The sequence below is a fragment of the Dryobates pubescens genome, chromosome 17 (assembly GCF_014839835.1).
Source record: "Dryobates pubescens isolate bDryPub1 chromosome 17, bDryPub1.pri, whole genome shotgun sequence".
NCBI lineage: Eukaryota > Metazoa > Chordata > Aves > Piciformes > Picidae > Dryobates > Dryobates pubescens.
This window is the reverse complement of record NC_071628.1, coordinates 8,180,586-8,208,398: the sequence shown is the minus strand read 5'-3', so window position 1 is coordinate 8,208,398 and position 27,813 is coordinate 8,180,586. Positions and strand designations below refer to the sequence as shown.

Sequence of the window (27,813 nt, the reverse complement as noted above, 5' to 3'; positions counted from 1 at the left end):
ACTGACCTATAGGAATAGAGAGAGCATTTTTCAAACCTGATGGCACTGGAGCCTCAGCTTGGAGCCTCTCTCCTATTGTTTCCTTAGCCTACAGTCCAAGACCTTTAAAGACATTTTATGTGCACAGCAGCCATGTCTCAGAGAACTTGGTGGAGTAATTATAGTTTAGACAACTGCAAACCATTTAGTTCTAAATTACCAGAAGGCCGTCCTTGGAGAACAGCCTGGGAATGCTACCTGCGCTAGGTCCTCTCCTCAAAGCAAACGGACGAGAGAAAGGGTTCAGCATACGCGATTTCAAATCCAGTGTTGGGGCTGCCTCATAGAGGGGCGAAGAAATCGTATATACTTCGAATTAACCCCTCATCCCCAGCAACTTTTGACTGAAGCTGTGGCAGCAGAGAGTATCCAAGGTCCCATCAAGGCAAACACCTAAGCAGCCTCACCCCGCCCATAGCGTTTTGGCGCCAAAAGCGCTGCCGCGTATGCGCACGGCCGCTGCCCTCAGTCCGCTCGGCTGGAGCCTCGCGAGACCTCCGCCTCTCGCGGCGCCTCCTGCCCGCCGCCGTCGCTGGCCCGGGCCGGAAGCGGAGGCGGCGTGGGGAGCCGGGAGCCGCTGTCTTTGATGTGCGTGGAACTGTGTTCCCTTAGAAAGACGAGAAGCTCCCTATTCGCCCCGCTTTCCGCCGGTGGAAGACAAATAGGCACCCACACGCACCCCCTCTCTTCAGGGCTTGCTCCGGCGGTGCGAAGGGAGCGGGGCCTCCGTGGCGCCCGGCACCGGATTGTGGCCTCGGAGCACTGGCCCTGAAAAGCCTTGCGAGCAACTTCGCAGCCGTCTTCCGATTCTCTCAACCTGTGCGAGGGTTTTCCAGCTCCAGGTAGGAAGCTCACTTCCGAAGGCCGCTGTACGCAGAGCTGCTTGAGGTGTCTTCTTGCTGCTAAAGCCATCTGAGAGACAAATTCCCCTTAAAAACAAACAAACAAAAAAGGGGCTGGGTGGGAGGGGCGGTCCTGAAGCCTGAGAATGCAGCCGTGGTGAGACTGGGTCGTCCTGAAGTGACTTGTGCTGGTGTACTGAAGTCTCTGGAATTAGTTTTGCTTGAGGAGCAGGAAAGGAGAAGCCTCCAGGTACGATTTTGAGCGGGTAAGTTGCAAGTCAGAGGAATCATCACCCCACCCCCCATAGTCTTTGACTCTCAAGGATGGGAATGGTAAGCGGCTGTGTCTACAAGTACTTTGGTTAGAAAACCATTTCTTTTGTCTTGTTACTGTCACCCGAACCTGCCACTCCCAAGTAACTTTGATGAGTTGAAACACGCCAGACTTACTCGGTCCAGTGAGGCTGGGTTGTGTCATCCACCCGTATCATATCTTACTTAATTTGTATAAAGTTTTTTTTTTTTTCTGATTGGTAAACCTCTTTCTGGAAAAGCTGTAGACACACTGTGTGCAACAGATGTTTAGCTGCTTTTGAGCAGCCTTCTTGCTGCTGTTCTTCAAACGTGTTTGCTGTGTTCTGCAGGAAGGGAAGAAAGCTCATCTGTGGCAAGATGGATCCTTTGGAGAACAATTTGTTTGATCTTCCCGATTATGAGAATACAGAAGATGAAACGTTCCCACCTCTTCCACCTCCTGCCTCTCCAGGAAGAGATGATGTTGAATGGGCTCAAGCTAATGGAGGTGAATATCTGTGACCCATAGATATGCCATTTTGCAGTATAGGCAACAAAATGCTGTGAAATCAATGTTTTTGGTGTGGTACTTCGCTACCTTGAGCTTACTGCATAAAAAGTCTTGTGTAGATAAGAAAACAGTCTGTAAATTTAAATTGTTATTCATTACATGTGTCTGAGCTTCTGGAAAAAGTCTACATTTGTAGGTTCCACAAAAGTATGTACACAAGGGAAGTTTTATGAAATTCAAACCCTTCTAACAAGATGTTAACCTTTTACAACTTAGATTTCAGAAGAGATCAAGATTGCTGAATGTAGCATTCCAGAGAGATGCTGGTAGATTTTGTAAAGAATGTGACCTGGGAAAAATCCAGGAAACTTCAGGACAGTAAAAATTAATTGTTGGTATTTGAAAAGATTTTGCTGTGTACTGAACAAGTTCATAGACAATAGAAAGATTTTGTTTTATCTATTGTTTACTTATACTCACCTTTGTCTATAAAGCTAAACGTGTTTCCCTTAATCCCTCCATTTGTTCACTAGAAAATAGGATTTTGGGGTAGATTTAATTCCTTGATACATGAAAAGGAGACCTTCTGACTTCTTGATGTCCAAAGTAACAAAAAGTAAAGCAAGTATGATAACAAGTTACTAGTTCTGAGATGAAATGAGCAGTGGTGCCTTGTCTTTGCAGTCAAGCACTGTATACCGGCCTGAACCAAAAAGTATATGGACTAAAGACTGGAAATGCAATATAAAAGTTCTAAAACTAGGACATTGCCCTTTCAAGGAATCTCCTTTGCTAGAAAAGTTGATTCCTCAGTATATTTTGGAGTGCTGGATTTTTGTCCCAATCTGTGCTGTGGGAGAAGCAAGGTGAAATATGCAGAGGTTTGTTTGGAGCACTGTGCCTGCAATGGAATTCTTGCGGTGCTGCCTTCTTGATAGTCTAGAAACTTTGCATGGTGAAATTACAGTTGATGTCAGATGTGTTATATACTTGTGTTAATTTCTTTATTAGAAGCAGATGGAAACCAGCAATCACAAACAAAGGATTCTGCAGTAGCTACACGGAAAGCAGTTAAAAGACACATGCCGAAACTAGATGCCTCTAGGTAATTTCTAACAGACTATTTCTTTCTGTGATGAATTTGGTACGTGGCTGTGGGAGGATGATAAAGGTGACTCTGGTCCCTGCTTGCTCTTAGCCAAGTCAGAGATCAAGAGCTTTGGAGTTGAAAGTGCCTCTTTTGCACTGTATCTCAACCTTTTATTCCTTGCCTACCTGTAATTGTACTGCTTGTTTTAACTGTCTGGAAATCTTCTTGGGACTTAGTACATGACTAATACTTCAAGAGATATTTATTATTCATACATAGGACACTTCCAGCTAAGTTGTCTTTATTTTGCTTCAAACACAGTACTTTTTAAAAAATTTATTTAAAGCCTGCTTCAAAAGAAACCCTCAATGTAATGGTGGCTGTAAGGCACTAGTTAAAGTACACTTAACACCTCACTTACCTACAAATGGGATAAACTCCATATAAAGGTAAAGGATTTTAATATTTTCTTTGCAGTTATTGGTAAGAGTGAGGGAGGTTCTTTATAAGCAACAGAAACAATCTGAGTTTCCAGTTTCCTGTTTGAAATAGACTGGTGAAGTTGGTCAGTGATACCACAGGTGAATACCTTGATCATACATCTGACTAGTTTTACTTGGTCAATATAGATACCAAAACTGAACGTTCAGTTTTCTTCACAAGCAAGTCTTGGGTCTTGCAGCAGTCTTTGTCCTATTTTGTGTTTTCTGTTTCTCTCCCATCTTTCACAGAGAGCTCTGTAGCTTTGGGCTATTCAAAGGAAAGTGAGGGGGATTTGTTTGTGTTCTGGGTTTAGTTTTGTTGTGGGTTTTGTGTGTTTGTTTTCGTTAATTAGGAGGAAGTAATGGGTTTCAGGTAACTTGACCCATTTCCCATTACCAGGTTAATTTCAGAAAGAGGACTTCCAGCACTAAGACACATGTTTGACAACGTAAAGTTCAAGGGTAAAGGGCATGAGGTGAGACTTTGTGAGCTTTCGTTTGTTTCCTGGGAGGTTGATCTGGATTTGATAGATTGCCCATCTGATATGGAGATAATTGATGTTACACTCTGGGTACCCAGCTTTTTAGCAGTATTGGAGCCTGCCCTGATGGGGATTCTAGCTGCAAATTTAAAAAAACAACAAACAGGAATGTTTTAACAAAATCTTAAAACTATTTACTTCTGCTCCAAAACTTTTTGTATTGTCTGTAGAAAAAGGGTTTTGAAATTGGAGCAGGCTAATGAGACTGCCAAGTACATGTGGAATGCCTTTACTGTTTCTGGTACTGAAAATGTTCTGGCTGTTGCAACACCTCTCTCCCAAAGTGTTTTTTTTGTGTTAACAAGCATGACATACTCTTCCCAAACTTGGATTGCTCTTCTCATGGCTTTAAATTGCACTTGCAGATGTGATTGGGGAGGAAAAGTTACCCATGCTTTCATATTACTTACATTTTCAAGAGACTTTCAAGCTGCTGTTGCTTAGTATTTTCAGGAATGTTCTTGTCCCCTCTCCCTCTGCATTCCACTGAGTTAGCTTTCACCAGCTGTGTGTCTTTAATTTACGCCCTAGGCAGAAGACCTGAAGACACTCATACGACACATGGAGCACTGGGCTCACAGACTCTTTCCAAAATTGCAGTTTGAGGATTTTATTGACCGAGTGGAGATGTTGGGAAACAAAAAGGAAGTTCAGGTATGTGTTGCTCTTCATGAATAGTCTTAAGAGGTAGGTTTAAGAATAGAAGGTGGGTTTTGCTTGGAGGAGAGCTTTAAGGTCACTGAAGACTTCAGTTGTGTACACCATGAAGGAGTATAATGTTGTTTAAATTAATTTCTCTCTTATTGTTAAAAATAACTGCTGCTTTCCAACATAAAAGTTTACATTTAGTTATAACCTTTATTTGAGTTAGCACTTCAGAGAATTGACTTTGGCTTTTCAGAACATCTTTAAGTGAAGTAATTAGCTTAAGAGTGCTGGAACATTTTGTGTGTGGATTTTGATTGGGTTTGGTTTGGTTGGAGTTTTTTGTTGTGGTTGTGTGGGGTTTTTTGCTTTTGTTGTTTTAAACAGTTGAACTTGCAGAAGAAGAGTTCTGAAGCTTGCTGCTTCATCTGGCTGGGTGATAGGTAAAGGACTAGGAAAACAATCCACAGCATTATATTTTGTTGGTCAAACAGGTGTGTAGTGAGATGAGTATTTTGGTATTTCAGAGTAATAAAGTGTAAATAGGAATTTGGAGTAGCATTAGAAACATCAGTGCCACACACAAGATTTTGTTCCAGATGAAATGTTAGTATTTTATTCTCTCAATTGCAGACCTGCCTCAAGCGGATTAGACTTGACCTTCCTATTTTACATGAAGACTTTGCAAGTAAGGAAGGTATGCTTGTTATGCTTTTGTTCAGTGCTTAGAATTCCTTTACTTCCCCTCCTTCTGACCAGAAAGTAATGATCAGGGTCCTCTGTTTTAAAACTAAGCCTCTGTGAGACTTCAGATGACAAAACCAAACTGGTACTTGAACTAAAATGCTACCTGTATATAAACATCCATAGAAGTGTGTGGTATACTGAAAGGAAATGGAAAATGGGTGTTATTGCCAGAATTATTAGAAAAACTATTAACCCTCCCCCCACAAACCCTGTAATTATGAAGTTAAACATGCTGTATTGTAGTTTTCATGTAGGCTAAAGAGCTCTTGGATCTTACTGGTGCAGAAATCAAAGACATTATATTTCTTATATTACAGGCTGTTAATGCAGTCAGGATGTAGTGGGCAATATTAGGCCTGTCAGTTTTGGCATATAGCTACTACTGAGTATTTCTTCTTCCAGTATCAAAATCCAGCCATTTAACAAATAGATAACTCAGGAGTGTTTTCCAATCAGATAATGTTTTTAAACCAGAAAATTTTTTAAAACCTTATTTTTATGAAAAGAGGGAGCAGAGTTCATCTGGTAGTTTGAAACAATCCTTATTAGCAGAACCAAGAGACTTGCATAGTTGTTCCTGAGGGCCTTTGCAGATGTTCACACCTTCACTGAGTGTCTCTCTCAAAATAATTATCTACCTGTTGTTCACCCAACCTCAGCCTCCAGACCAGCCGGTGTTTGGGAAAGGTGTTCTGGTGGATGAAAGCTTGTGGTAAAAGCTTGTCTCCCCTCTGGGGACCACCTTTGGGCAGTTGGTGACATGTGGCTGTCTTCACTGCTGGCTGCATTTGCTAGGAACTGAATGCAGCCATAAGACACCACAAAGAGTAAAGCAAATGGTTCCTGCCGACAGCATCTGTAGAGTTATCAGATTTTTCTGTGCGATGGTTCCATACAGTTGTCTGTGAATGTGCTGCTGCTCCACTCTTGAACCATGCGAGTGGACTGCTACAGCTACTCAGTCTTCAGCTGAAAAACCATTCAGTTTTGAAATAAAAGCTCAAGCTAGAGTATTGTATTGAAAGCCAAAACCTTGTTGTCAGCTGACTTCATTGTTCACAGGCTTAAACTGCTGCAGAGGCACAAGCCTACTTTGCCTTGGGTACTCTTTCAAGAGTGCTCTGCTGCTCTGTTGGTGGGTGAAGTTTGTCTAACAGAATTGGACTGCCCCTGTTTTGCATGTTCTAATGTTGGCAAAGGAGTAAATCTTCCATACTAGTACACATCAAGTTCAAAGCTGGCTATGCCATTTTCAAGAAGGGAAAGAGGGATGTCCCAGGGAACCATAGGCCAGTCAGTCTCACCTGTGTCTGGTAAGATCATGGAGCAGGTCCTCCTGGAGGCACTGCTGAGGCAAAAGTATAATGGAGAGGTGATTGTGCTCAATCAGCACAGCTTCACCAAGGGCAAATCCTGTCAAACCTGGTGGCTGCTTATGACAAGGTCACAACATTAATAGATGAAGGCCAAGCAACTGCCATCATTTACCTGGACCTGAGCAAAGCCTTCGACACTGTCCCACACCACATCCTGGTATCCAAGCTGGTGCAGAATGGGTTTGATGGATGGCCCATTCAGTGGCTAAAGAACTGGTTTGATGGCTGCACCCAAAGGGTGGCTGTCAATGGGTTCATGTCCAAGTGGAGGCCAGTGACAAGTGGTGTCCCTCGGGGATCAGTACTGGGAGCAGTTGTCTTAAACATTTTTGTTGCTGATAGGGACAATGGCATTGAGTGCACCCTCAGCAAGGACTAGGGGGAATGGAGCAAAACTGGAAGTGAGTAGATTCCAATTGGATGTTAGGAAGAAGCTCTTCACCATGAGGATGGTGAGAGACTGGAACAGGTTGCCCAGGGAGGTGGTAGAAGCCTCATCCCTGGAGGTTTTTAAGGCCAGGCTGGATGTGGCTCTGAGCAACCTGATCTAGTGTGAGGTGTCCCTGCCCATGCAGGGGGGTTGAAACTAGCCAATCCTTGAGGTCCCATCCAACCCTAACAATTCAATGATTCTATGTTTGTGAACCTGTCCGATTCTCATAACTAGTCCTACCCCTTCCCAAAGGACAGTGTCCTAATAGTAGAGGTGGGAAGAAAATTATTTCAGTAAGGATTGCCCAAATTTATTCTCTTCAATCTTCAAGCACAGCTTGTGACTGCTAACTTAGTACACTGAGCTATACCTCTCTAAATTCAGGCATTTGTTACTGTGTTTGGGATCCAATAAGCATTTGTTGTATACTTTTAAGGTATGTGGGTCTAGGCAGAAAATTGCCCATTAAAATTAAATTATGGAATGATATTCAGCTGTCAATACAACTTTGAAATGTAGAACCTAGAAATACTTTTTAAATGTTGTCTTGACAGATACTGAGCCGTTTCTCTGGGTTGAAGTGTTGATTTCTGCCTCTCTTCCCCCTCCCACCCCTCATTTCTAACCAGATGGTGAAGGGGAAAGCAATGGACTGGATGCAGCTGCTGAAGATGAACGTACCTTCTCTGGAAAGGCAGAGGAACTCAACTCTCTGCCTGGTACAACCCTCACAGAAGAACAACAAGAGCGAATCAAGAAGAACAGGCAGCTGGCCTTGGAACGTCGGCAGGCAAAGCTGCAGTGGAACAGCCAGTCTCAGCAGAACGGTAAGCGACTCTTGACTTCAGTGTTAGCATTAAGGTCAGCAGCCTGAGCTGCTCCTACAGCTGAACTGCACAGTGTAACTGGGAGTCAGTGCTGCTCTAGGAGGTAGCAAACTCTGTAGCTATTAAATTCAAACTCTATTCCTCCTTCAGGGCTAAGTCACAAACCACTCCCTAGTTGTCATGCCATGTAATGATAGCTTTGAAACAACAGTGTTTTCTCATGGTAGGAAATTTGGTTGTGTTTTTCTAACAGAGCTCTCCACTGGTTTCTCGGAAGAGTTTAACACCCCAGCTGATCAGGACCCTGCTGACCTCGTTGAAGACACTCAAGTTAGCACAGCCACAGTTACAGTTACAGAAGCTAAGAATGGAGATACAGAATTGGACTATACCAGTGAAAACCAGTAACTTCCTCATATTTGGAATGAACTTCTTGACCAAAAGACCTTGATACTTTTAAGTACTGTCACTCTTTTGAAACATTGCTGGCTCTTAGCACTTTGACTCCAGGAGCTTCATAGCTGCACTGTGACTGTACAGTTAGACAGAACTCTGCTCTTCAAGCTGCAGATGAGCTACTCTATACAACACAAAACAGAGCAAGGTTCTTCATCTGCATTTGAGATGTCTTTCCACCTCCCACAACTTCCTTTAGGAAATATTAATGATTTTTTTAAAAAACCCTACTTTGGGTTTTGTTTACAGCTATCAGACTGAATTAAGTGGGATACTGACAGGTGAAGTTTCTAATAAAGTTGTGTTGTTTGGGTTTTTAAGAGAGAGTATGTATCAGAGCAGGCTGTGCTGTGTCTGAACAGGTCTCCTGGATAGTTTTTGAACTTGCTTATCAAGTACCTGGATCTTTTTCTTACAAAAGGGGAGTTAATAAATTTCAGAAGTTAAGCCTGGAGCTCTTGTATGTACAGGCCCTCCACCCTTCCCTTCAAGGAACGCACTTCAGCATTGACCAAATTAGTCACTTTCTTCTGCTGACTCTGCCTCCTGAGGCTCTGTTCTATCCTCTCATAATCTTGCTTTTCCCTGTTCTGGAATGAACAGAACTCTGCACATGGTAAAGCCCTGAGCCTGCCCTTTCCCACAGCACAGCATAGACTGTTCCTAAGAGACAGAGTAGAATTTGGAACAGGTGCAGCAAGCTCAGCAGCAGGTGTTATTTTATGCCCGATATGCAGCTGGGAGATGGTAATCAACAACCTTCTGTATTCTAGATTAGTGTGGAAGAGTTCCCTTTTTATATCCTTGCAGCTAGGAGTTAAACCTCCCTAAACAGTAGTGGAGGATAACCAAGTGGAGGAAGTACTTAGGTTTTAAGAACTTAATTTATAGACAACAAAGAAAAGTAACTGAATGATGGTTAAAAGTATTCATCACACTCTCTTTGGTCTGGGAGATGAGATTTATGTACAAAATCTTTTAAAAATTCATCCATGTTCATGATCAGGTAAAAATAATTCTTATTTAAAATAGACATTTAGTTTCTTACTAAAAGGACTTCTGATTAGTTAAATAGCCTGCTTTAAAAAACACCAAACAATCCAAACTTAATGATCCAAAGTGAGGAGTAGCAGAACATCAACAAGCAGATGTTGCCAGGTTGCAGTTCAAGTTCTGATGTCAGCTGAAACATCCAGTAGGGCCAAATCCCTGATCTCCTCCAGCAGCTGGTACAGGCTGGCTCCCTTGGTCTGGCAGTACTCCTGATAGTCTTCATCAATGACTTCAGCTCTTGCCTTTTCCTGGGCACGCTGGGCTTCCTCTGCAGACTGACTGACTTCTTTTACCAGGTCAGATTTCACCAAGTGGAAGTTCTTCTGGGAGACCTCTGTGGCTGAAGTCTGGTATGGTGCATTCTTCATTATCTCAAGCTTGATGGTGTCAGCATGGCAGTGTGAAGTCTGCACAAGTATTTTCACCTTCAAAGCAACATAAACAGTATTATTTCTGATGGTGCTATTTCCTTTTACTTCCTCCAGGTTAAATACTCACCGTAATATGATCAAAAAGGCTTAATGTAACTGATTCTCCTGTAGTTGTAGTGGAAGTAATTTTACTCTGAGAGCGCTGCAGTGATCCAGGCTTCCACTCGCAGCTCCCGTCACCTTGACAAGAGATGACTAAGCCTTCTTTGTTTTTCATGTATGCAGCACCTTTGATTCCATACCTACAAAAAAGCAGGTGAGCAGACAGAAGCTGTTCTAACAGTGTTCACTCTTAACAGTTCTCTTCATCTGGAAACCAACATGGGGCCAGCTAGGATTATATGAAAGCAACATAAAGAGACACAAACACTGATAATTCTGCTGCTGGGACACCAATAGGTATTGTCAAAGAAACCCCTACCCAAAACTAGCATGAAGATGGTGCTGACAGTGCTGTGAAAGCAGTGATCCATGATCTTATGTGCTGGGTGGAGCCTGGTATGGCCAGATGATGGAAGAAGAGCATTACAAGTTCATCCAGACAGCAGTGGGAGGAAATAGTTGTCCATTTAAAAAGGTTACTTAAACACCAGCAGTGTACTTGTGCTGGGCTGTCTGGAAGGTTGTCTTGTGGTTGGGCAGGTTCTGGCACTTCAGCCATGCATCCAAGCCTCATGGAGTAGGGGAGAGGACAGGCCCACCTCCCCAGTCTGAGGCCAGGATGAAACAGCCCCTGGCTGTATTCATGGAAGCCTAGGGTGTTCATGTACTGGTTTACTTTGCCTTATCCCCACAGGATATGTGGGGTTTGTTTTCATTTCTCATACCTGTTGGCTAGCTTGGTACACAGCAGTGTTGCTACCAGCCATGCCTAGACACAAAGAGCATTAACAAAATGTCCAAAGCCAGCAAGGGAGAGGAAAGGTTGTTCTCTTCCCCAAGCTTGCAGAGCTGGCTAAGCCTTATCAAAGGCAAGCTTCATGTTATGGTGACCACTGCCATCTTACATCATTCACTTGTCAATTTATGACCAAAACACGTTTAGTGTATCACAAACCAAAGATTTAAAAGCTGAGAAATCAAAATGTAATGTTAGCTTTGTGCAAAGAGTTGTTATCTAATGTAAATCACAGGCTAGGCTCAGATGCAGGCTTTTGTAAGCCTCACTGCCACAACCACCACCATACAAACGTCTCCTGTGCTTTGCTAGGTAATCCTGTTGCTCTAGGTGATCCTGCTTTGGCAGGGGGCCTGGACTTGGGGATCTCTGGAGGTTTTTTCTAACCCATAAAATGTTGTTTCTGTGACTCCTGCCTCCTACTAGAAGCAGCTGTTAAAAAGGTCCTTTGAGCCTGCAGAAGCCACAGCCTGGGGCGAGGGAAAAGAGCCCTGAGAATGCAGAGCTTTGTGATTTGGAAATTCTATTGTTAAAAAAATATCCTTTCAAATAAATAAATACACACTGCAGCACATCTTCCCATTTCCTCATGCAAGCTCCACTTCAGAGTGCTTTGCATGACAAAGCACTGCTTATGAGTAACAATAATCTATACCACCAGGCCATGCTACGAACACTTCTCAAGAAGCAGAAGTGTCTTCACACAATTTGAGTAACACTTCTGTCTCCTCTTGAAGCTCTCATCAGCTTACCTGGGCACAAAGACCAGCACGCCGTTGGTCCGGATTGAGTAAATGACCCCGTCAGCTATGCAGCGCTCCTCTGCTTCAGGGGCTTTGTCTTTGAAGTACATGCACTGGAAGAGTTCTGTGGACTGCTTCTGAGCACGCTGGGCTGCCTGCAAGCACACACCCCCCCAAAAAAAGAGAAGACAAAGCCACCTATATGAGTATAAGAATGAGCTAATTGGGCTTTGATTTCCATCAATTCTTTATTCTGTTAGTTACTCCCTTGCCTGTCCCCAACAAAAATTTAACAGGAAATCGGTAGTGAGGTGGGGGTCAGTCTCAAGTTACAGGATGAGAGGAAATGGCCTCAAGTTGCACCAGGGGAGGTTTAGGTTGGACATGAAAAATTCCTTTCCCAAAAGGGTTGTCAGACCCTGGAACAGGTTCTCCATGGAGATGGTTGAATCCCCTACCTTGGAGGGATTTAAACGCTGCAGGAATGTGGTGCTGAGGGATATGGTTTAGTACCAGACTTGGTAGTTTGGTTAATAGTCAGACTCTATGAGGTCTTCACCAACCAAAATCCTGTGATTCCATTCTGTGTAGTACAGATACAATATAAAGTCACTTTCATAACCCCTTTCAGAAGAAAACTGGTATTTAAGTGACAAACCCTCAAAGCATTATAAATCAAAATGAGTGATACTGTGTCACAGTACCCCAAAGCCACAATGAGGACTGTTTCGTTTGGTACCATCCAAACACACAGTGACCTGCCCAGTCACCATCTTACCCTGTTTCTGTTATTAATGTGTTTGCACAGTTCCTGAAGGTCCTTATCACTGAACACATCATCCTTAACATCACCTTTAGCTTCAGTCAGAGCTGCTGCTGTCAAGAGTCTGTGGACAACCATATCAGCATATCTTCTAATGGGAGAGGTGAAATGAGTATACTTCTCCAGAGCAAGCCCTACAAGCAAAGAAGGAAACAGTGTTAAGGAATCAACTGCTTCATGCATAACAAAAGCAACAACAGGAATAGGATAAGAACCAAAGTGCCAAGATACCATAGTGATGGAACTCCTGCTCAGGACATGAGCCAGTTGAGAAGTAGAGAGCATTAGACATGGCATGAGTGGCCATGGACCGCAGCAACATGTTTACAATTGGATCCAAAGGGTCATTTGCTTTGTCCAGAGATTCAGCCAGTGTTTTGTTAGACCTGCCAAAAAAGTGTTAATGGTGAAGGGAACTAGGCTGCCCCTGGTCAAAATAGCTTCGAGTTACAAACAGCCTACACAAGCACATCAACATTAATAGTTATCGAAACTATGAAAGAGAAGCAAAATGACACTAAAATGTTCCACACAGTTTAGTAACTGTTCTTCTTTTCAGAAAAAAAAGCCCCAGTTTTCCCCAACAGCCCAATCTCCTGCATGCTTAAGAACCAAGAGGGACTGGGGCAAAACCCCATCTGTGCTGTACAAAACAGCAAGCCTGTGCAAAAGCTGTTCTGTACAGGAGAGCATAAATGAGACAAAGTGACATCCAAGCAAAAGGAGGAACAACTGATGCCCTTCACACTCTGTGGTATCCAGAAATGCCTCCCCACAGGATGAAGCTCGCAGCCAGAAGTGACAAAGTAGTTCTGAACTGTTTGGAGTCATTTCAAATGACTCTTGCACAGAACTGGATTTAAACACATATTCTTTTGCACTGCTATTACAGGAAACGCCGTGCAAACCAGGCTGTTACAGAGCTTTACCACTACACAGGGATTCTCTTTGGGTGTGTCTAAAATTATTCAGACACTGCCACAAGTGGCATCTCCTGTTCAGAACACCATCTCCCACTCACATTGGTCACATTTTGGGTAGAATTGGTTTGCAGTGTCTGTTAACTTAAGGAGAAACTTCTTTGCTGTGAGGGTGCCAGAGCCCTGAAGCAGGCTGCCCAGGGAAGTTGGGGAGTCTCCCTCTCTAGAGAGATTCCAAACCCACCTGGAAACTGTGATCCTGGGCAACCTGCTGTGGGTGACCCTGCTTTAGGAGGGGGTTGGACTGAATGATCTCCAGAGATCACTTCCAACCCCCACCATACTGGGATTCCATGTGATGGTCTGTGACAATAATCTATCCAAACAGTCAGTTTCTGGACTTTGATTAAAGTGCTTAATGGCTAAAAGGTACCGTGTGTCCATGGAGAAACCTTTGGCACTGGCACATTCTCGAAGCTCAGTGAAAAACTCCTGCCGTGGCGGAGGGTGTTGGCGCAGCAAAGCCTGATGAGGAAAACGTTCTGCAATCTTTTTTGCCACCCAGTGGTTGGCAAGAATCATACATTCTGCTACAGTCTCGTGCACCTCCAGCGGCTGCTTGGGGATGAGATCATGGATATTGTGTTTATCGTCCAGCTGCACTCGGACTTCTACCCCCTCTAGCTCCAGAGCACCACGCCTGTCCCGCTTGGCTCGAACGTGTCGGGCTATATTGGTGAGTTTTGATATTGCCCAAACCAGTTCAGACAACTTCTTCTGTCTCGTTCTTTCATCCAAGTCTTTCAGTTCCAGGATATCACTAACAACACTTGTGTCTCCATCTAATAATCCCTGTGCCGCCTCGTACACTAGCTTGTACGCCGAGCGAATGATGCTCTTGTTGTAACAGACTCTCAGCACTTCATAGGATTCTTTCTTTAGTTCCCACAAGACACTTACAGCATACCTTAAAGAGAAGATCACAAGCCTGTTAATAGTTCTGGGTGACTTAAACCAACATTTCAAGCACAACTGTTACAAATCTACAAGTTGCATTCTGTTTTGGGGTTTTTTTTTGTTGCTAACATCTTTTTCTTCATGAACCAAACCAGTGAGCGGCCTGAGCCAGGCAGACATTGGGATCCTACCTGTAATGTGACACTGCAATACCACTAATGCCATTTGCCTTTCACTCTGTATCACAACTCAATAAATGAGGACCAACTACATCCACAGCATATTCAATCCACCAGTAGAGGCACAGTATCCTAAAGGTTAATGGGCTACATCTCTTCTAAAGCATAACTACACTGCAATAGTTATTTTTATTCATTTTTATTTAATTCAGGTGCATCCACAGTGCCCATATCTGCACCCTGCACATCCTCATGCCATCCTGCCCATTAACCCTGTAAATTGTACTGAAGTGGGGTAATGGCATGTCTCAGAGCAGGACAACAGTGGGAATTGTGACCATTCACAAGGGTGCAAGCAGAACAAAGATGCCTTCACCTTCAGGCTGCCGTTCAAATACAAGCAAATTGCTAAGGGTACAGGTAAACATTAGTGAAGGATGAGACAATGATTGTGTTCAGCCATTTGTGGCTCCATACTATTTGGCTTACAAATAGCAGTGCAAGCTTCAAAAAGCAAGTGCAAAAGCAGCTGGTACCCCAAATCTTACCTATCAACTCCACTGAGAAGAGAGCAGACATCAGCACTCAAGACAGAGGGCAGCATGTCATAACGGCGATCCGCTAAATAGTAAGTTGTTGCCCTGAGGAATAAAATACATTTAGTGTTCTTCTCACAAGGACCCACTGGTTTCTATTCCCATTTGTGGTATCATCTGCAAATGCCATTAAGGGCAAAGCTAGGGCTGCACAAAGCATGTTCAGCTAAGAAGAGAACCTTTACCAGCTACACCAAACATCTCTGCTGGCTCTACAGTTTCCATGTCTTTGCATCTACAGGGAAAACATTTCATAAAGTGAGCCTGCAGTGTTAAGTTCAAAACAGTGGCAACAACACACACAAAAAAAGAATGGAGTATTTGGCATATTAAAACACGAGACTGGATGTTAAAACAAGCTGGGCAAATACTTCTGGAATTAAATTAATCTAAGACTTAATTCCATTTTGTGGGTATTTGTGTGAAGATTCATCTCCCTTGGAATGCAAACAAGTGATCTGTAAATACTTCACATCACTCATGTTCAGGTAGACTGTAAAGCAAACAGTAGCAATTAAGGAAAGATAAACTATAACTCTGTTGAGCAATTTTGCAGTCAAAGGGTGAAGGTAGGTTAGAAAGTTTCTTCCCCAGCAGGCCTTTTTTATCCAATAAAAGCAGAATACCACTAGTTATATATTAGTTTTAATAAGCTGTTTCCATGACATGAAAGAATGATTCCTCTCTTCCAATATTTCCTTAAGGCATCTCCATAAATTTTCTCATTTTTAGGAAATCACTTACCTCGCTCTGGCTTCAACATCTGTGTAAGAATTTGCTGCCACAAAATGCGTGACATCTGCAATGTGAACACCTAACTCCAGATTGCCGTTGGGCAGCGCTCTGACAGACAGTGCGTCGTCCACATCCTCACAGCCTTTTGGGTCAATGCTGAATATCAAGTGTGTATCTCTCAAGTCAAGACGCTTTTTTTCCTCCTCTGGACTCACTTTCCAGGGATTCTCTGCAGAACTCGCAGGCATTTCACTCATCTGCACAAAAACATTATCGATGATGAACACACAATTACATCTTTGCTACAAAAAGAAGCCAATGACATCGACTTAATTAGCTGTCCCTTTTCTGCAGTGTTTATTATTCTGTGTGCTTTATCATCCTGGCCAATTCTAGGCATTTTCCAAGCCAGTCTATTACATTTACTTTATGGAAAGTATGAAATGGAAGTGAAAAGAAACCTACACGTTATTAACAACTGATACAACTGGGGTGATACTGCAGCTCTGACAAACATAACCAGTGCCTGTTGGTTTTTTTCTCTCTTGAGAGCTGCTTCCCCTTCTGGCTGAAGTCAAAAGGATTTAAAAGAATGATTTTAGCAGGACCAGACCTTTAGGATCAGTACCATAAACACATTAAAGGCAGCAATATCTTAAAAGTCTACCTCAAATTAAAATGAAGAGTTTATAATCCCAAAATCCCAGCATGATGGGGACTGAAGGGACCTCTGGAGATCTAATAAAATCCCCCTGCTAAAGCAGGAGAGCCTTCTCCTCATAGCAAACAGATTATCTCAAAAGCACATGAGTTGAAAATTCATAGTATCTATAGAACCACTGATCCAAAAGTAAGCCCAGAAAAATAATCTACAAATACTTTTTGGCTTTCCAAACCTGTTAGCAACTAAGACATTCAGCTGTAAGAGGGTGCCCCCACTCTGAAGAGACGAAAACCTGTTGACAGAGAAAAAAATGCATCTAATCACAAAGACTAACCTGAATTTCTGAGAAAGGGGCAACACAAATGCTGTTCTCCACCAGAATGGCTGCAATTTCCCCCTCAAGATCTCCAATTCTTCCTAGAACTCTCACAAAGTGTCCATTTGGATACACAGAAGTTGACTCCCAGGAATCGATACGCACAACAACTCTATAGTCCTGCAGCAAGACAATGCTGTTAGAGCAGCAGTCTGCTCCTGACAGACAATCAGTAAGCACACCTCTGCAGGGGCAAGTAAAGCTATCCAAGACTGGCAACTCCAAAAACTTCACAGAAATGAAAATGAAACCCACAATGAGAAGCACACAAATAAATACTGAGAATTTAATTTCTTTCCTGATCAAAGACCCACTTGGGGTCATTATATGGAGAATCTGTCTAGAAACGTAACAAATAAAAGCAAACCCAAGATGTACACAAAGATTCTTACACCAGGAAGGGCACAACTGGAATTTACTTTATTGCTGTGAAGAAGTACTTAACTTTAAAAGGTAAAAGCAGCTAAGAATGAATGAACCCATATTTCTTCTTCCTACAGCTAATGGCTGGCTAATTGTCACAACTCATGATCAAGCTGCTGGAAAGCTCTCCTTCCTTTCATCCACTTTTATATAGTCACAGATCTGATAAAGCCACACAGGCTGTTACAATTTATACCCCTGTTACAACCTTTAATTTAGGAGTTAAAAAAACACATCAAGAAGGACATAAATGCTTAGGGTACCTGGATTGTGACCCAAATCCCAAACTACAAGAAGCTTTATCAACTGAAGCTGATGTGGTTTTGACAAGATTTGAGCGCATTCCTCCAAGGCAGAGAATGAACCACTCTCACAGATTTCACTTTACTGATGGCTTTACCCATGGTTTTGCCAAAAGAAACATCACTAGAGCATCTAACACTCGCAGGAATACAGACTAAAGAAACACTTCTGTCCAGTTACCTGTAATGCTTCAGCTTGCTGGGTGCTGATCCGGATTTTGGGAATTCGGTAGTCCCAAGGTGTCACAAGCACTTTCTGAGCATTTCTGCTCTGAGGCTGGATCTCTTCTTTAGAGGGGAAAGTCACCACGTAATCCCTCCAGTTCTTTTGAATGATTCCAACCACTTTACCTTTTAATGAAAGACATTTTTGGCTGTACATTAAACAGGAGCATGAAAGTAACTATGTAGGAGGTACAGAAGATTCACTGCTTTGTAGTAAGAACTGAAGTGTCCACAAATCTGTATTACAGTTGCTAACAACATATGGTATGCAGACAACACTGTAAGTTTGTTTTAAGTTATCACTGGAACAGACAGATTTTAATGAGCTTTTATCTATGTGACTAACTCATTGTATAGATTTCAACTGATACAGGATACAAGTTCTTCAGAGAGATTCCCACTACTACTGAAATGTGGCCAAGTCTAGTACAAAACACAATTTTGAATGGTAAATATCAAAATTAATCAGCATTTTCTTGCAGGAAGAGAATTAACCTAAAACTTCAAACTCAGCAAAGCAGTATTTTCAACTAGGACTCTGATGTGTCATGTGTGTCACACTGTAATGGGAGCTGGATACTTATTCACCTACCAAAATATGTTTTCATCTTGAGCATCCTTTGTCATCAGGGAATTCAAAGGATGCTGTTATCTTTTCTGTATAATCAGCAGTGACAGTGGGAGCTGAGGGCACACTCTGGGAAACTGGTCTGAACTAGCATGGCAGTTGGTCTCTCCAAGAGCTGCGAAGAGTGACATCACGTATCGGAGTAGCAAAGTATTGCCAACTCAGTATTTTAGGAAGAAAACTACAACTCACCTATTTATGTTGAAAATCAAGGGAAAAGAGCATATAGAAAGAATCCAGCGGCCTTCTTGTTGGGATGTTAGAATGCTTTAATTTGGGATCATTGTTTAAATTTACTATGGTGCACAAAATGTGAGAATCACAGTGTCCTGGTTTAGCTGGGGCAGAATCCCAGGCCCACCATGGGCTGCAGGTTGTTAGCAGTTTGGAGTCAGTGAGGGCAGCTGAGCTGAGCTGCCCACAGCTGTATCCCAGACCAGAAACATCCTGCTCAGTATTAAGGGGAAAGTTTGCTGAGGGTGGGGCCTTCCTGCTTGGACTCCTGCTCTTGTTTTGGTTCCTCCTGACCCTGCTCCTCTTTCATCTTCTTCTTCTGATGACTGCCTTCCTGTGTACTGCAGCCACCCTACTCTCACTGGGCGTAGTATAACTTGCTATACTTTGCATTGGGATCAGTTTGGCTGTTTCATTAAATTCGTTGTAATTTCAACCTATGTATCTTCTCTCTTCTGTTTTTCCCAATTTCCCTATTCTGTCAAGGAAGGGTCATTAAGTGATAGAGCAACTGCTAGATTTTAGCCCTGGATGGAGGCTAAACACAAACACACATAATGAGAGAAGGGACTATAAAATAACAGTACAACACAGCGTGGACCCTTAACAAAATATGGTACCTGTGGGCATAGGGTCACCAGTGGTCTCTGCAGGACCTTTATCCTCACTCTCATTTTCACAGAGAGCAACAGTCCTTCCTTTCCATTCCTGCAAAGGCAGTAACTCAACAGCCACCACATCACCATGGATTGCACGATTTCGAGCCCTGGCCCCATAAATAAGGATGTCACTTTGAAGTTCTAAATTTAAAATAGAAAGAAATAGAACTATAAACTGCTCAACAATTCAAATCCCTCTGCTCTTGGCAGCATTCTGCTGAAATCAAGAGAAAATGACATTTGCAATATGACTTCTTCCCAAAAGGACCACTGGCAAGTAATGAAGATTGCAAGAAAAATAGAACTTTAAAAAATTTTAAGTAGATATTAAGCAATTCTGTAAGTGAACTCCTGGGTAAAAAGAGCAGCTCTGTCATGGAAACCATTGCCACAGGATTCTGGGCAGGGTGCAGAATAAAACCAGATTTGAAATAACGATGAGTGCATTGAATGCTGGTTTGATTGCAGATCTGTCACAGGAACACTTGGAAGTACCTGTTACTGGAAGCTGGGACAACGTATTGGCACAAGGATAATGGGCTCTTCTGTCAAGGGTATTTATGGTGTTGTTCAGTCTGGAGAAAAGGAGGCTGAGGGGAGACCTTCTGGCTCTCTACAACTCCCTGAAAGAAGGTTTGAGCCAGGTGGAGGTTGGTCTCTTCTCTCAAGAAACAAGTGACAGGACAAGAAGAAATGGCCTCAGGTTGCACCAGGGGAGGTTTAGGTTGGATATTAGGAACAATTTCCTCCTGAAAATGGTTGTCAAGGCCTAGAACAGGCTGCCCAAGGCAGAGGTGGAGTCCCCATCCCTGGAGGGATTTTAAAAGCCATGTAGACATGAAACTGAAGGCCATGGGTTAGTGGTGACCTGGCAGTGCTGGGTTAATGGTTGGACTTGACCTTGAAGGTCTCTTCCAGCCTGAACAAGTCTATGATTCTATGATTATTCCTAACTCATATCAGAAAGGCAATACTGGTGTTCCAATCTGATCCTAAAGGTATTTCTCCTATTACGTTCATAAGAATCAGCTTCCTAATTATGTCAGTATCTATGCAAACACTGATTTCAGTCAAACAAGCAAAGCAGACAGGTTAACAATTTGCATCAGTATTCAACTTCAGAAGAGATCTAGGGAAACCTGTTAGCAAGACAAGTCCTAAACACGGCCAAAAGGTACTAAGAAAGAGCATGCAAAAGGTTTTGGTTTCTCACAAGGACCATCCTCTGGGTTCACCTTCAGCCTCCCTTCCAGCCCATGATAATAACCCAAGTACTGAAGTAACTTAGCTTTCATCTTAACACCTGAACAGCTACATAGATATGGCTACATGGCTTCAGCTAAAAGCATAAGCAGTGCCAAAAAGGCATTGTGGAAACCCTCATTTTTTCACCTGTTTCTTTGCTGGCAAATCCCTGAAGTCGAACAAAAGCTTCCAGTTGTGCTCTGTGCTTATTGACATTCAGTGTGCCCTAAAAGAAAAAGAAACTGGTCAGCAGAATGGAACAGTGAGACCCCTAAATAGCCAACTCTAAAGGATAGCATTTTTAGTTTTCCATTTTTCTTTAGATAAATTAGTAGGTCTTACTGGTATGCAAGTTATTTTGAACACAATTGCTCTCTCTATAGGGGGAAACATACAATGCAGAACTTTAAGTACCTGCTTGTGGGAGGGAATGGTTAAGTTCTTTTAATGCTCAATTTAATTGTAAGATGGTAAAGGTCCTTTAATTAAAAGCACAGGCAGTGTGAGATTACTTCTGCTGTCAGCCTCAGTATGGAATGTGGAGTTACTCCTACAAACCTCAGTCTTTCTGTTCATGTCCTGTCCTCTCTTTGCTGGTGAAATTCTCAAGAAAGGAATAAACTACTACTTCTAATTCTTTTTATTATTTTAAGAGGAGGATACTTGTCCATCAACAATCCATATTAAGGCCCTGAGCAGCCATAAAATCATAAATTAATTTCAGTGAGAGATCTCCATGCCAATGAAGTAAGAAATGCTGCCCTTGTGCAACATTTTTTATATTTAAGAATGAGATCCAGCTGCTTCATGTCACACCTGGTTTCTCAGTTTATAGGTATATCATATATCAGCATGAAGAAAAATCCATAGTAATTTTAAGATCCTCAATAACAAATTCTCATTTTAACTTCTCCAAGAGAAAAAAAGCACACATGTTCACAAGATGAAGCAGGAGAGATATTTTGAGACTCCTAATCCCTTCCTCTAACTCTTCCTTTTTTGTTCTCTTCCTCTCTTCCCACTATAGCACTATTTCTTTATCCAGTCTAATCCAGGACCAAGCACCAGACTGCACTGTTGTGCGTGTGTTTTCTATGTAGCAAATTACCTGTTTGTATCTTCCAGATTTGATCCCAGCCTCCAATACTTCCAGAGGTAAGTGCTCAGGATATTCTTTCCCTTTATTTTCTTGGCTTTCACTCTCCCGCTCCCGCTGAGCTTGAAGTATGGAGTCAAAGAGTTCATGGGCAGCTTTTAAGTCAGGCCAAAAGTTATCCAAGTAATTCTGTATGCAAAGATATAAACAATTATTGAAAGGCCTCTGTTCCTTCAATAACACCTTTTGAAAGCCCAAAATGGACAAGAGCTGCCTCATACTTTGTACACAAACAGCACTACAGAGTAATCACAGAATGGTTTGGGTGGGAAGGGGTCAAAAGTTACAAACGCCCTGCCATGGGCAGGGACACCTCCTACTAGACCAGGTTGCTCAAGGCCCCATCCAACCTGGCTTTGTATGCTTCCAGCTCTGAATCCTCCACAACTCCTCTGGGCAACCTGTTCCAGTGCCTCACCACCCTCATGGGGAAGAATTTCCTCCTAATGTTTAATCTCAATCGAGTTTCTTCCAGTTCAATGTCTCTGCTCTGAACACCACAGATTCATTCCAGATTCAACTTAACTCATTTACTAAATACAACAAAGGAGGCATGACTGTTAAGAGAGCATTCTAAATCAGAGTCATAAACTTTTACTACCGATACACCCTATCCCTGGCTACATACTTGTAAAGTGCCAGAGCAGAAAAATCAAGAGTGGCAACCCATGATTTGGGCCACTTTCCATTGCCCTACAGAAATAAAAAAACCCCAAAGTATTACCAATTTTTGTATAGCTTTAAGGTAAATGTTTGCATCTGGTTTTACTCAACACCCATTCACATCTAAACACATCCCCCCCCATCTACATATCCTCCTAAATGCAAGCAGTATCAGAGATCAACAATGAAATGCAGAATGAATCATCTTCTCACACATCACTCTGTCCTAAGTAGTCAAGGCTAAACTAAACTGGCACAATAATGCTGATGGATATTTAGGTTCCAGCTGTTTATGGACAACCTGCACTACTGCTTTAGACAGTGGGCTGAGGTAAATTATCATTGCTCATTAATGCCCAATTCCTTAAAAACAAGAAAAACAATGAAAAGGGTTCCTAAGAAAGATGACCTCTATCTTTAGAGTAGCTGTTTTTCAGTTCTCTGTTTTCCTCACTGCCACCATTTTTTATGACATTTCCATGACTGACATCTTTGCTTTCTTTGATAAATGAAGACATGAGCTAGCATCATAGCTTTCTTAAATGTGAACTCTGAAGTGATTTGCAGTATACACTGGGCTTTAATGTACTTGCTTCATCATTTTGATGCAGCATAAAGGAAACCTTTTATTTTTCTGGCATGTTACCTTGAAGGAAATCACAAACACTCCTTCTGTTTCATTTCCGTACTGCCTGATAGCATCTTCATCTTCTGTTACCATAACAACTGGCATCTGCCCCAAGCAGTGATGATAATACCAGACTGCTGCATTGTAAATACTCCTAGAACACCAAAGTTTGAAATCAAATTTCTGGCATATCTCATTTTCTACTTGCAAGACATTTGCAGGATTACCATTTTGGTTTAACAGGCACTCTTTTGAGATGTATACACCAAGCTACATAAACTTCATAGCTGCAAAAATTTTTATGTGCTGTACTTAAGCACTGAGAATAGAGCAAAATGAAATGATTCCTCCCCAATACATCCACTTGTGCCCAAGCTGCATCCTAACATATTGTTCCTTTGAGTGGAAGTTTATCAAAAGCAAGTGGAACTGCTCCCACACTGTGGTGTTTGCAGGCTACCAAACATCAAATCTAACAGACCAGTCAGGTGTGTGTGATCTGTTTATTATGCTAAAGCATTCTTTAAAATGCCTGTGTAAATTCAGAATGAGATGATTTTTTAGCTTTATTGTGTTTGAGTACATTTTTGTCTATTTTCCTATTAAATCAATGCTGACATTTTATTAATCACAAAAGCATAATCTAGGCTTCCAGTTACTGCAGACTGCTCCAGAGCTAAGCAGAACACGAGTGGGAACTCTTAGGTACCCAGTGCATGCTAATATTCCTAAGTACAATGTCACAATGCTGTCCAGCATAGTCCTACCTGGTCTGCCATTTCTCCATGGGTTCTCCCTTCTGTCTTGGCAAGTAACAGTGCTGGTGGAATTCATTAGCAAACACAATGCAGTCGTGCCGAGCATCCTTGACTAGACTTCGTAACTTGTTGTAGTGTCTGGAAAACAGAAAGGATAAATAGTCATAAAATTGCTCTGGTTGGAACCAGACCTTTAAGATCAAGTGCAACCATTACCTAATTCTACCAAGTTTGGCCCTAAACCATGTCCCTCAGCACCACATCTCTGCCTATTTGAAACACCTCATGGGGTGAGGAATCAAGCATCTCCCTGGATATCCTATTCCAGTGTTCAACAAGTCTTTCAGTAAAGAATTTCTTCTAATACCCAACCTAAACCTGCCCTGGTGCAACTTGAGGCCATTTCCTCTCATCCTATCACTTGCTACTATGGAGACCAACCTCTACTTCATTACAACCTCCTTTCAGGTAGCTGTAGAGAGCAAGAATGTGTCCCCTGAGCTTCTTTTTCCCCAGACTAACCAACCCCCGTTTCCTCTGCCCTCCTTATAAGACCCTTTCTCCAGACTCTTCTATAGTCTTGTGCTTTCTTTTGATAATGCTGTTTTAACTCCAGACGAAAATACAGCTGAAAACCATAAGGAAATGTACTGTCATGCACAAAGAAATGAAGTAATTAAATTACACATTGATGATAAAACTTAAACCATCATCTATAAGCAAACTTTCCTAATTCCCATTATGGATGCTTCTGACGTTATGAATGCATAGGTTAAGTACGATATAATAGTATTAATTGCTCCCCAAAGAGAAATGCCCTGTCTTTAACACAGCAAACCAAAACCAAGTCAGTAAATTATCTGTGGCAGATGATATATTGTTACTGCAAAGTCTCCTGTCACAAGCCATCTGATCAGTGAGTAATGCTACAGGTATAACATTGCTTCTATCAAGTGAAAAACTGACAAGCATTGATGCCCATGGGTCATAATGGATCCAGTTCTTTCCCTTCTGTGACACCACATTAGGATATTTGAATGGCCTAAAACCAGAATCACCACAGTCTATTTGCTGACTTTGGGTTACTGTGCTTAAATATATATTTTTACAAAGTATCCTTACTTCAATTTTAAATTAAAAATAAGTTAGTACAGGATAAATACCTGCGTCCTTTTTGGTGTTGCACGGCTTGACATACTGTTTGCATGAAAATAATACCTTTCAGCTCTGGAAACTCAAGAATCTCAAGGTAATCTTGAACAATCTTGCAGTCAGGGACAACATAATGTGTAACATCATCTGATAACAGCTTGGCATCTAAAATACAATTCAGAGTTTAAAGGTCTGAAGTTTCAGCTGCAATACTGCATGCTTAAAAACACTTTCAGATGTCAGGAAATTGGAGTTGTGTACCCTCAAAGCTATACATAGCTCTTTTTCTCATGAAAAAAATTGACTACTATGGTACAATCCCTAAAATTCATGAAACCTTTTTCATCCACTGATGCCAAAATCTAGTGCAAATTCTACCCAAATGTGTGAAATGTGTGCCCTTTCATTAGGAAAAGGAAGCAACAGTCCTTTTTTCTCTACATTCCTATGAAAAAGACACCACAGACCTGCCAGAGAAAATCCTTCAGGGGATTATAGAATAGAATAGAATAGAATAGAATAGAATAGAATAGAATAGAATGGAATAGAATGGAATAGAATAGAATAGAATGGAATGGAATGGAATGGAATAGAATAGAATAGAATAGAATAGAATAGAATAGAATAGAATAGAATAGAATAGAATAGAATAGAATAAACCAGGTTGGAAGAGACCTTTGAGATCATCGAGTCCAACCTATCATCCAACACTATCTAATCAACTAAACCATGGCACCAAGCACCCCAGCCAGTCTCTTCCTAAACACCTCCAGTGATGGCGACTCCACCACCTCCCTGGGCAGCACATTCCAATATTCCAATGGCCAATCACTTTCTATGAAAGAGTGATTCCAAGGAGTGCAGAATGATGCATAGTCCTGTTACACTGCTTCCACAGAGCTGGAGCTGTTCAGCCTGGAGAAGGCTCCAGGGAGACCTTTGAGCAGCCTTCCAGCATTTGAAGGGGGCTACAGATCTGAAGAGGGACTGTTCACAAAGGCATGTAGTGACAGGACAAGGAGTAATGTCTTCAGACTGGAAGGAGCGGGACTGAGGTTAGACATCAGGAAGAAATTCTTCCCCAAGAGGGTAGTGAGGCAATGGAACAAGTTGCCTAGAGAAGTTGCGGAGGCTCACATTTAATTCGAGGAGAGGGGAAGTTAGGTATGGAAAGAGAAGCAAGACTCTGCTTCTCGAATGTGCCTCCTTAAGGATAATCCTTCAGGAATTCATAACCAACTGGAATACATTAGGAAGGAGAAACTATCACTAGTCCCCACATCCCAGAGAGCAGTAATATACTACACTACCTTCTGTCCTAAATTTGCACGTACACCAGGAGGGACAACATCTCTGTCAATTTCAGTTCAGAATCAAAATGGTTAAAATTCTCTACCTTTTCTTCTAGGTAAACAAATATTCTGGTAAATTTAAGTAGGCTGGTTATTTTGTTAGTTATTTGCCCAGTTGGTTTCCTGCACTAAATAAATTCTGCTATTTAACAACAACAAAAAAACACCCCTGAAATATCAACCAAAGGTCACATGATGATCTATGATGCACAAAATAGCACCACAGTATGTAAAAACGACAACAAATCTAGATATCCGAGAGGCTGCCAGACTTCTCTTGTCTGAGATGGCCAGACAGAGCACCGGCAACTACATCTAATGAACAGAAGTAACTGCTGGTGCAGAATTGGGACTGCTTCAAGATAACAGCTTGGCCCCACTGTAAGAACTAACAGGTACGTATAGATTTGATTCTATACATTCATTCTACAAAGCAGCACCCTGCAGAAATGAATGCGATTTAAAAGGTCTTTTTTAAAAGGGAAGCATGAAACTGGTACATTCCTTTACCCATCTATCACTATAAACTGTTGGCAGTTAAACCCTGTAACAACCAACTTCTCAGCCGCTTTTTCTCCTAACACCTCGTTGATCTCTGAAAGACTTTGCTTTGAGAAGTCGTTCTGCTGCAGCCTTGACTTGGTGCCGTTTCACTTTTATCTTTTTTAGCACCATTCCCACCTGGCTCGGGACGGCAGAGGAGAGCCTGGGACAAACTACCGGTGCCCACACGTCCCCGGTACCCGCACACCACCCCGGCCCCCCGCTCCTCCGGCTCTCTCCCGTCATTTCTCTCCTTCCTTCACCGCTGGTCCCGCTCGCTGTTTTCCGCACCCGCTCCCGGTCCCACCGGCTCCTGCCAGCCCAACCCCACTAATGAACCCATGTAAGGCAAGGCCGTGTGGGTCACCTCCACTCTGGGATTAACCTGTGCACGGGGATCTCCTCTGCCCAGGGATCACCTTCTGCCCAGGGAGCCCCTTCTGCCCGGGGATCACCTTCTGCCCAGGGATCACCTTCTGCCCGGGGATCACCTTCTGCCCGGGGAGCCCCTTCTGCCCGGGGATCACCCACTGCCCAGGGATCACCTTCTACTCGGGATCACCCTCTAGACCCAGCTTTGGAAATGAGGCACCACAGCGCCCAGGGACAGGCTGTACACCGCTCCAGCTCGGTCAGTCCGGACCCCTCTGCCCCTTCCCCCTGGAAGCCCGACCTGCCGCCTCCCGCCGGCAGCCCCCTCACCGCGCGGGCAGGCGGCCCGGCACAGGGCGCTGCGGCAGGGCACGTCGGGCCGCAGGTAGTGCTCCCGCACGACGCGCACCGAGCGGCCCTGCTGGCCCCGCAGCTGCAGCACCTTCTCCGTGCGGAGCATTGCGACGGCGGGAAACGGCGGCCGCGCGGCCAGGCCCGCGGCTCCCACAGCGCTTGCGCATGGCGCCGAGGGCGGTGCAACCGTAAGAGGCAGGGCCACGGTGGAGGGGCGGGCAGAGATCGGGCAGGAGGTTGTGGTAGCAATGGGGAGGAAACTGAGGGGTGGCTGGAAGGCAGTCGGAGCGGTAGCTGAGAGACGGGCGGGAGCGAGCAGAGGGAACATGACGGGTCCGAACATGACGGACAGGCAGGAGCGAGATGAGAGAACCGGGGCTGCAGCAGGGCTACATAAATGCCAGTGTGTGTTAACCTCCATGATCTTTCATGTCAATTTCCCAGAGAAATTACAAAATCA

At 43.0% G+C, this 27,813-nt stretch overlaps 2 protein-coding genes and 1 non-coding gene across 3 annotated transcripts; 2 read left to right on the top strand and 1 right to left on the bottom strand.

The window, feature by feature from the left end:
* Window positions 1-626: 626 nt before the first annotated feature.
* Window positions 627-8,236, top strand: TIPIN (TIMELESS interacting protein). Its single transcript, XM_009903939.2, has 8 exons — window positions 627-881; window positions 1,526-1,683; window positions 2,698-2,791; window positions 3,659-3,734; window positions 4,332-4,454; window positions 5,079-5,142; window positions 7,631-7,828; window positions 8,082-8,236. Exons 2-8 carry the CDS (start codon window positions 1,554-1,556, stop codon window positions 8,234-8,236), a joined length of 840 nt encoding a protein of 279 aa, XP_009902241.2. The 5' UTR covers window positions 627-881; window positions 1,526-1,553.
* Window positions 5,955-6,091, top strand: LOC128898050 (small Cajal body-specific RNA 14). The gene has a single exon (XR_008462679.1). It is a non-coding gene; the product is annotated as a small Cajal body-specific RNA 14 (non-coding RNA).
* A 1,002-nt stretch (window positions 8,237-9,238) lies between the features above and the next one.
* DIS3L (DIS3 like exosome 3'-5' exoribonuclease) lies at window positions 9,239-27,492 on the bottom strand. The gene is made up of 17 exons (XM_009903879.2): window positions 27,330-27,492; window positions 24,744-24,897; window positions 23,590-23,718; window positions 22,841-22,976; window positions 21,484-21,660; window positions 20,523-20,601; window positions 19,092-19,271; window positions 17,566-17,735; window positions 16,618-16,779; window positions 15,629-15,876; window positions 14,837-14,929; window positions 13,586-14,119; window positions 12,464-12,618; window positions 12,188-12,366; window positions 11,419-11,564; window positions 9,836-10,010; window positions 9,239-9,762 (listed from the first exon to the last, which is right to left on the bottom strand). Exons 1-17 carry the CDS (start codon window positions 27,457-27,459, stop codon window positions 9,451-9,453), a joined length of 3,159 nt encoding a protein of 1,052 aa, XP_009902181.2. The 5' UTR covers window positions 27,460-27,492; the 3' UTR covers window positions 9,239-9,450.
* Window positions 27,493-27,813: the final 321 nt, after the last annotated feature.

Excerpts from the sequence above, each read along its gene's own strand:
- TIPIN (XM_009903939.2), top strand. The coding sequence starts at position 1,554 with ATGGATCCTTTGGAGAACAATTTGTTTGATCTTCCCGATTATGAGAAT. Across the intron at positions 4,455-5,078 it reads GAAACAAAAAGGAAGTTCAG|ACCTGCCTCAAGCGGATTAG; the intron begins GTATGTGTTGCT and ends TCTCAATTGCAG. Across the intron at positions 7,829-8,081 it reads CAGCCAGTCTCAGCAGAACG|AGCTCTCCACTGGTTTCTCG; the intron begins GTAAGCGACTCT and ends TTTTTCTAACAG.
- DIS3L (XM_009903879.2), bottom strand. The coding sequence starts at position 27,459 with ATGCTCCGCACGGAGAAGGTGCTGCAGCTGCGGGGCCAGCAGGGCCGC. Across the intron at positions 16,780-17,565 it reads AGCAAGCTGAAGCATTACAG|GACTATAGAGTTGTTGTGCG; the intron begins GTAACTGGACAG and ends GTCTTGCTGCAG. Across the intron at positions 15,877-16,617 it reads CCCCTTTCTCAGAAATTCAG|ATGAGTGAAATGCCTGCGAG; the intron begins GTTAGTCTTTGT and ends GTTTTTGTGCAG.